The sequence below is a fragment of the Capsella rubella genome, unplaced genomic scaffold (genome assembly GCF_000375325.1).
Source record: "Capsella rubella cultivar Monte Gargano unplaced genomic scaffold, Caprub1_0 scaffold_5, whole genome shotgun sequence".
NCBI classification, from domain to species: Eukaryota; Viridiplantae; Streptophyta; class Magnoliopsida; order Brassicales; family Brassicaceae; genus Capsella; species Capsella rubella.
The window spans coordinates 3857157-3866698 of NW_006238919.1; the positions used below are offsets into that span (position 1 = coordinate 3857157).

General features: G+C 30.8%; 2 protein-coding genes and 1 pseudogene across 2 annotated transcripts; 1 reads left to right on the plus strand and 2 right to left on the minus strand.

Annotated features, from left to right (window-relative positions):
* Positions 1-2688: 2688 nt before the first annotated feature.
* LOC111830464 lies at positions 2689-3201 on the minus strand (annotated as a pseudogene).
* Positions 3202-5062: 1861 nt separating this feature from the next.
* LOC17886447 (BAHD acyltransferase At3g29680) lies at positions 5063-6488 on the minus strand. The gene has a single exon (XM_006292893.2). The coding sequence runs from the start codon at positions 6460-6462 to the stop codon at positions 5113-5115; it is 1350 nt and encodes a 449-aa protein (XP_006292955.1). The 5' UTR covers positions 6463-6488; the 3' UTR covers positions 5063-5112.
* Positions 6489-8604: 2116 nt separating this feature from the next.
* On the plus strand, positions 8605-9308 carry LOC17887073 (putative BTB/POZ domain-containing protein At2g40440). The gene is made up of 2 exons (XM_006292848.1): positions 8605-8745; positions 8835-9308. Exons 1-2 carry the CDS (start codon positions 8605-8607, stop codon positions 9306-9308), a joined length of 615 nt encoding a protein of 204 aa, XP_006292910.1.
* The last annotated feature ends 234 nt before the right edge of the window (positions 9309-9542 follow it).

A 9542-nucleotide genomic window follows, 5' to 3' on the forward strand; every position in this document is an offset into this window, starting at 1 on the left:
ATAAATATTATAATTAAAAATAAATGCTAAATGGACCAATAAGGAGAGAGTGAAACCTTAAAAATTCCGAAGAAATAATTCTATTTTTAATCTCTTTTTATATTCCTCTTAATTTAAGTTATATTTCTAGGTTTAATTATATTTTTCATCCTTGTAGTATATATAATAGATAGAAAATGGAATATCAAATTATTTTTTAGATAGGAAATCAAGTATAAAATTCAAAGTTAAAACAAATTATATTATTCTTTGTATTATTACAAGTTGAATCACAAACTAAATATATGGGTCATTATTCTTAAAAGAATGTCTTACAAATTGGTTTGACAATTATATAACAAAAAGTTTATTTTGTTAAAAAATTACATACTTTTGAAAATAAATTAAATATACATGAATATGTGAGAAAGAAACAAACATCCAAAGTAAAAGAATGAAGATGGTTTCTTTAGCTTGATTTTCTTATAACCATAAAATATTATTATACATATGTATTACATTTAAAAATATAAAAAACAATGAATACATAAAGAAATACTTAAAAAAAAAAAAAAAAAAAAATTGAAAACAAAAGTTTAAACTAAATAATTAATCAAACTCTTACAATGATATTTTAAATGAGTTTTCACCCCATGCAAGAACTTTAAAAAAAAACAAAGAGATCAATGAAGATATGAGATATGGTAGAGAAGGATGTGAGAATGGCTATTTATATGATAAGAAGTGATGTAAGTTACATTTTTAAAATAATTAAATTAGAGGAGTTATAATTATAATTTATAGTGTGTTTAATTGAAATTCAATAAAGAAAACCAATAGTCTTTGGAAATTTATATAATTTTCAGTTTCATTTTAGTAGTAAAGTGTGAATTTAAAGTATGAATTAATGTATATGATTAAATGTGTTTTTTGGTTAAAAATAAATATTATATTTTAAAAATAAATACAAAATGGAACAATAAAGAGAGTGAAACATTACTTTTATATATATGATTTTAAATAATTTTCAACCAATAAAGCTTATAAAATTTGTTGTATGATATATGATTAAGTCCTTTCATTTTCTTTGCCATTTGATTATAACTTATAGTGTAATTAAATTTTGTATTGAATGATTGTCATAAACATTTATTTATTTATTTATTTTGTTGAATGATATATGATTAAGTCCTTTCATTTTCTTTGCCATTTGATTATAACTTATAGTGTAATTAAATTTTGTATTGAATGATTGTCATAAACATTTTTTTTTTATTTTTTTTTAAATGAAGGGCTTAAATGTTTTTCCACCAATAAGGAGAGAGTGGAACCTTACTTTTATATATATGATTTAAGGATTTAAAGATTTAAAGATATATAATCTATTTATGATCGGATAAGTACGGGTATCCGTTCGGATTCGGATAATACCCGAACTCGATCGGATATCCGATTTTTATGAAAACTAAATCCGATCGGATATTACCCACTATCCATACCCGAACCGAACTGCCTACTTCGGGTCGGGTTCGGGTTCGGATTTTGGATACGGTTAATATGCCCAGGCCTACAACAGACTTTCTATTTTTTTTACAAATCGCTGGATTTTTTAAAAGGGTGAAAATGACTTCTTCTTTTTTTCCTAACAAAGCAAGTTATAGAGGTATTTTTGTCATGAAAAGTACTCAACTAACCCAAATATTTTATAAGTTAGTTTAGTAATTAATTTCTTTATATTTGGGTTAATCTAGTTTTTTCCCTTTTAAAAAATTGCCCAAACAAATAATAACTCTGAAAAGTAAAGTTTACATATTTTAAAAGACTTTTTAAAAATTTACTTGTTTTCTATAGTTTTAAGAATCTTTCAAACTCTATTTAAATCACAAACCAATAACACCCCTTCAGTCTACTCGTGGGATTATAGAACTATTCTAGTGTATGTGACTAATGTGGTATTTATAGAGTCCAACTGTAGGGTTTTTCTAGACCCCCAAAAATAATATCTATGATTTATATTACTCAATAAGATTTGGTATTTATGATTGAGAATCTTTAAATACCATAATATACAGAATTGTGTGTGATTTAAGATATGGAAATATATTTATTCTGTTTTTTATGATTATTAATTCAGTAATTTGTATATAGGAAAATTGGGTGCACAAAAAAGAATAAGGAGAAGGAAAGATGTTACAAGAAAAAATTAATTTAAATATTTCATAATAAATTAGTTTATATTTCCTAGAGTTTCTCGATTGCTAACTAATAGATATAGGAAATCTAGATTTGATACTAACTTCTTAAAAGTAGAATAATCAATATGCTTTCAAATATACTAATCTTTTTAAAGTACGAAAAAAGCCAGTAAGTACCATAGATTCTACATTGTATGTAGGAATCAGAGTTGTCAGACTAGGTACTTCATAGCCACAATCAAAGGAGATGGAGAAAGCAATCAAGAATACCAATGGCAAAGGATAGAGCAAAACTCCAACAAAGAAATTTCATTGACAGCAATATCACCGTTATCTTGCTTTATTATTAAGTAGTTGATTGTGGCTAAATAGCTAAGGAGATGAAAATATAAAATCACATAAACATTTTCCTTAAATAGAAAAAGATTACATCTACACATATCCAAATCTCAAAATACATCAAATTAACAAGAAAAAGAAAAGAAAGGGACAACCTCGGTAGATGCTCACTTGCTCAGTCATCTGGTGCAAATCGAAGACAATCCACGGAACAGTATATTGTGCCTTCCCATTTTTCCTTAAAAAATATTTGGGATGGAAAACGACGCATGCATCCAGCGCAAATTGGTCGGGAGAGGGAACTGTTGGGAAGAGTCTGTACATCTATCCAATCCCAATCTTGATCTTTAAACAAGTACTAGCGAAAAGAGAAGGCTTCTTGTTCTGTTCCATCAGCTTTCATGTACATGTCTCCGCCAAATAAACAATCAACATGAAGAGTGGTGCAACACTAATTGCATTTATAAAATCGTACCTCTCTTTTCTTTTCAGCTATTTTGGATTTGCAATTCTCACACCAGTTTGGTTGATCACTTACCTCCTCTATCCCATCACAAATTGTGAGAAAATGACCGTCATGCTTATACCTTTCCTTGAATGGGAGGGTAGCACAACGGAAACATATAGAATAATTGTATGACGTGTAAATTAATTTTGTTTCATAGCTTTCGAATTTGCACATTTGACATGGTGTACATATATTTAAATGTTGTTTAATTTTAAATTATATCTAAAGGTAATATGTCATAGTGCAATCTCATTGGATAAAATAAGGGGGGAATTTCAAAAATACCCCTTTTCATATACCTCTTTTTAAAAATACTCCTTTTTCAAACTTTATCAAAAACCCACTAAAAATGTTGAAATTTATCCAAATATGTGTGTAAGCTTATAAATATATACACAAATTACCTTTATATGTTTATAAAACTTTATATACCTTTCATAAATAGCGTAAAAATAAATTAGAAAAACCTTATAAAAACCTTATAAAAACTGTATAAGCCCTTTTAAAAACCTTTTAAAAACCATATAAAACTTATAAAAACGATTTAAAACTATTTAAAACATTTTAAAATTATTTGTATCGAATCTCCTAGTAGTAGTTATTATATAGAAGTACCTTATAAACTATATAAAACTTTATAATTTTTTATATTTAAAAAGGGGTGTTTTTGAAAATGGATAGATAAAGAGGGTATTTTTAAAAAGGGGTACACCAAAAGGGGTATTTCTCAAAAATTCTCTAAAATAAGTGGGTGAATAAAAGAGAACTAAAAAATTGACATTACTAACTTAAAAATAAGGATAATAAAAGTCAATATAATTCGTGGTATTCTGATTTCTAAAATATTTATTTTTTAATTTTTAATTTTTTATACTTTCATATTTATAAAAAAAATTAATGCTTCTATAACTCTTTTTTTTTATTGACGTTAATTTGTTAGAACTTTACCATCAAATGTTGTAATAATTAATTAAGTTTAAGAAATACAATAAATTGTATAGTAAAACAATATGCGAGAATAGTTTTTAAAAAAACTGGAAGTTACTAAATAACATTTTTAGGGTATTGGTATAATCATGTTTAGGGTATAATATCTAAATTAAGTTTTTGAAAAAATTTGGTAACAGTAATATTATGAAAAATGGTGAATAGCTCACAATTTTTTTGGTGATCGATAATTTTTAACTGCCTTGTGTTGCTGCTGGATGTGTGTTTTCGCCCCTTTCATCCCATGTTCTTTGTTGTTCTGTCTTTTTTAAGAGGTGAGTGTAGGACCTAGGCTAATCTAAGCTGTTTGATTCATGTTTTGGTGATTTCTATGGTTGTTGATTGATTTTTTTTGTTTGTATGCGTGTTTCTTGTATTGTGGTGCCTCTGGACGAGTCTTGTAGAGTATTTATTCGGCCATGGATTGATGGGAGAAGCATATCCATTGATGAGAAGCGACTAGAGTGATGTTAGGGCGTCGGTGTCGATCGACACCAATCTTCTGTATCGCGAAGATGGTTGCGAGTGTCGATCGACACCTGTGGCGAGTGTTGATTGACACTACTCGTCATGTCGGATTATATGGTCTTTTTCATTGTAATTTTATCATTGTTGGTTATTGTTTATATGTGAATTATGATGCTTGTGTGTATAGCCAGTTGTGGGGATGCTGCCTCACTAAGTATTTATGAATATACATATGCATCTCTTTCTGTAATGCAGGTAAAGGGAAGGTGTGATCGTGAAATCATGGCGAAGATAGAAGAATGATCTAGGGGATCGTTGATTGTTCTGGATAATTGCTAGAATTGGTTAGGAGATTGTTAGATATGGAATTTATAAACATTTTATGATGTTATTCTATTTTTGGATGATGATTGTTTTGGATATTGAACTACTTGCTGGTTTAATGCATTGTTTAATTTGAATTTTTGGTTAAGTCTTCTGCTAGTTATTGTTATATAGTTTGGTTAAATTAGAATTACTGGTTAAACGGTTTGAATTGGAATTTAATAGTTTTAATTAATTAGTCCGCTTTAGTTGGTTTGCATTATTTGGGTTAATCCGATTTGCATGATTAAAAAAAAAACGGGTTGGGTCTTTTCACGACACCATTGACAAACCCATCTCCCCCAAAAAAAGCCCTCTGAAAACATCCATCTCACATTTCTTCAAACATACACCAATCTCCACACCACCAATATCATCCCTCCTAGCTGACATAGAAAACTCATCGTTCTGGTAAAGAGACATAATCTCAGTGTGAACCGGTCTTCCCCACCCGAAATCGAAACCGTATATCCCAAAATGGTTTGAACCGGTTACAGTCAATACTTGTGTACCTAATCTCATAGTTCTTGTTCCTTCCTCATACACTTCCCATATTGACTCAAAACTTGGTGAACCCAAGCCTCTAACTGAGCCACTTAGAATCTCAACACCATTGACAAACCCATCGTCCCCCAAAAACGTCTTAGCTTTGTATCCATAAAAATCAATTGGTAACACACAATTCCCAAAGTATGTTAAAGGAACCGGCGGGTCTAACCGGTTTCTAAAATCAGCAGCGTACATAAACCGAACCGGTCTATCAACACTACCTCCACGAGCCTTGATCACACAAGTCAACACATAAGCGTACGTGACTACGAACGTTGATAAGTAAAGATCAGACCGAGTTGACCCGTTCTTGGCTCGTTCTTTAAGTTTCTTGATGTTTTCTTGAGACAGCTCGAGTGTGACTCGGACAACATCTTCAATATCCTTAGCTGGAGGAGCCTTTAAGGTTCTTGCGTCGTCTTTGTCGTCCTGTAGGAGCTGCAAGATCTTGGATTCGAGTCTTGCCGGAACATTGATGACCTTACGATCTAAAACCAAAGGTAGATCAAGATCTTGAGGTATGGTTCCGTATTTACAAAGATGAGCCCAAGTGTTATGAAAATTTAAAGCGGTTTTGCCGTCCATGATGACATGGTGGGTTGTGAATCCAATGGAGAAGCCTTGGTTTGGGAAGAGTGTGATTTGTAGTGCAAGAAGAGACGTTGAGTCAGATGAAATCTCTAACTCAGGGATAAGAAAACGTAACTCAGTCTCGAGACGAAGCTCTTTGCTTGAGACTCGTGAGAAGTCAGTGTCCGTCTCGGCCACGGTAAGAGAGACAGTGTCTTGTGGGAAGACAACAACGTAAGGCTTTGGATCTTGTGGATTCCATCTGAGGTGACCAGAGAGTGGGAGGAAATGTGAGAGGACTTGGGAGAAAGATCGCTCGAGCTTTGGGAGGATTGTGGAGAAGAAGGAGTAATGAGATAAGTCAGTGAGTTTGTAAAAGGTGACTCGTTCGATAGGGTTGAGTTTTAGCCAAAGTAAATCGAAGAAAGTGAGTGGGAGGACGAGTGGGGTGGCTGAGTTAGTTGAAGGGCTGACTCGGGAGATCTTGATCACGTTTAAGACCATTGTTGATCTCACTTAGACAGAGAGGTTTCAAGTAGACTAGTTCTGTTTGGTGACTTTATTCATCATTATGAAAACGTTCATATATAATAATATGGATAATGCTTTGAGTAGGTAAAGATGCTTTATAGTAGGACAAACCAATATAAATTTGTTAGAAAAAAAAAATGAATTATTATAAATTCAGACCAATATGACATGAAGTGAAAAAATAATGTATATCATATGAATACTTATATAATTATATCATCCCACTAAACAAAGTGGAGACAGTCCAAGAAAAAAAAATGTTCAACCACTACAAAAAAAAAGAGAAGAATTAAATTAAATCACTTAAGTTGTAGCACAAAACTATATGATAGTAATTAAATCACTTAATACAAATGAGACAAATATATATGATTTAGCATCAACTATATATCTATATATATAAAGTTAACTTTTTCTCTCTTCTGCTTAAGCCACATCATCATCCACCTCATTTTATTATTTAATTTTTAAAATTAATTATACCATTTTATCATTTAATTTTAATATTTAAACCTATGTAAATAAGTTTTTCCAAAATAAATATGAAAGGTCTTTTTATTATTATTATATATTATAAAACTAAAAAATATAATTGATTAAGAGTTAAAAAAAACTTACTAATTATCGATTATACTAACAAATATAATGTATAATATAAACCCCACATCATCATTCATCTTAATTTTTTACATTGATTTAGAATTACAACACTTTAGTTTTTAATTTCTTTTCTACCTCATAACTTAGCTTTTATTTTATTTTTATATTCAATAGTGGTTTTAAGAAAATAAATAATATAGTAAAAAACATTTATGTCCAAAATAAATAAAACAAGTATCTATTTATAAAGTAATGATCAATTTTTTGATTAATGGGGCTAAATACAAAAACAAAATACAAAGCAAGGATATTTATACTATACAGATAGATATACCACTAAATTGATGTCATCCGAAGCCACCTCAAACGAAAACACAACCGATTTTAGGCATAAGAAGTAGAAAAAAAACTAAAAAGTAAAATAAAAACACTTGGATAAATAAATAAGTGGATTCACCAGAATAATTTGGCTTACAAGAATTGAAGGCTTTTGAAATGTAAGGTTTTAACAGCTACTATTTGACCTAAATAAAAGTTAAAAAAATAAAAATAAACATTTCATATACTAAATTAATACAAAAAAAACAGTAAAAACAAAAAAAATAAACAGAAAACGAAGAAAAATCAAAATATAAATTTTAAAATATAAAAAACAATTATAAAACTCCCGCGCGCAGCGCGGGTCAACAACTAGTATACATATATAATTGAGGTTATTATTAAATAGGTTAGCATCAAGTCAATTTTAGTGATACAAATAAATCATAGTTGTATTGTATCATTTTAAAAATATTGATACAAAACTATAAATTCTCCAACACACCCATAAATAATCGATGTTTGGGTTTTTATTCACATCACATCACTGTTAACAGAAACGAAAACGCTAAGCTGCGCATGCATTAAGCTAGATTAAAGATAGAGACGAACCATTGAGTTAGAGAATGATGGTAATGATCTAGATAGGTTTAGGGTTTACAAATCATCAAATGATTAATATGCTCCTAAGTAGTCTTGCGAGTTCGATTATATAGATCGTTTCGGGTGGTGTAATTTATTTCCCGGTTACTTCAGAATTTGAAAACTATACAGAACTAATCTAAGTTAGGAACTTTTGAACCGAACCAAAAAGACAATCGAACATGTGTACTTTTAAGATTTTGTAAAAATATATTAAAGCCAAGTCATGTTTGAAACTTGAAAGGGAGTTTAGTGTTAAGAAAAAAGATTAAGAGATTCTCCAAGCCTAATTTTAATTTTTCCGACAACACTTATTACTGACTTGGCTTTGCTATAGCCTAAAACATCCATTTTGTGAAAATTCATAAAATTTACTTAAAGTAGAGTGCAAATAAATTTGTGACTTTAATTATTGTATTGAGTACCAACGTCTCCTTACGAGTTCAAAAGTCTCGGGAAACGAAAGCATCCAAAAGAGTAATGTGGACCCTCAAGACTCTCTATATAACCCACAAATCGTAACCATAATCAAAACCACTACAATCTTTACAAAACATGGCAAAACAAACCAACCAAGAGCTATTCGTAGGTGGACTTGCAAGGGCCTTGAAAGAACAACGACACGTCGATGTATGCCTTAAGGCAGGAGAAAGTGATGAGAAAGGCGTATCTATATCTGCCCACAAGATTGTTCTGGTATCTTCTTCTTTCTTTACATACATATACTTATTTGTTTTCCTTTACCTTATGTTTATGTTCTTTCTTTGATGTGGAAATGTTTATAGTCTGCAAGATCTGAGGTGTTTAAGAAGATACTTGAATCTGACGAGATCAAGGCAACGACTAAGCTAGAGACAATCACACTCTCGGAGCTGAAACATGAAGAGTTAGATGCTTTAGTTGAGTTCATCTATAGTGATGGCACTATGCTTTCTGAACAAGGGAAACAACATGTTATGTCACTCTTTCTTGCAGCTGACAAATATGAGATTCCACATCTACGTGACCTATGCAGAAGCCATCTTAGAACATCTATGAATGTGTCTAACGCTCTAACCGTCCTTGCACTCGCCCAAATCCCTATTGACCAAGCCCTCAGTGATGATGCCTTAGGTTATATTAGAGCCAATATGAGTGCAATTTGTAGCACGGCTGAGTTCGAGGATTTTGTTGTCAATTACCCAAGTCTTACCGTTGAAATACTGAAGGGTATTTATGATCCGGCGAGTGGTAGAGGTGCTCGCTATACGTGTAATTAAAGAACAGAAAACCCACTGTTTTATCTTTCCTTGTTTCGTTGATTTTGACATCTTTTGGTTTATTGGAAAAAAATTTCGAGAAGTTATTGGAGTTTCCCATTTAATAAATATATTTTCACATCAATGCCAAAGAAACACAAAGAACCAAACATAAACAGATTACCTGTCCAGCAAGCTTAAGTTGCGATGTCTTTGACATGACATGTGTGACTTATTCACAACCATACTTAGGTC

Excerpts from the sequence above, each read along its gene's own strand:
- LOC17887073 (XM_006292848.1), top strand. The coding sequence starts at position 8,605 with ATGGCAAAACAAACCAACCAAGAGCTATTCGTAGGTGGACTTGCAAGG. Across the intron at positions 8,746-8,834 it reads CTGCCCACAAGATTGTTCTG|TCTGCAAGATCTGAGGTGTT; the intron begins GTATCTTCTTCT and ends AAATGTTTATAG.
- LOC17886447 (XM_006292893.2), bottom strand. The coding sequence starts at position 6,462 with ATGGTCTTAAACGTGATCAAGATCTCCCGAGTCAGCCCTTCAACTAAC.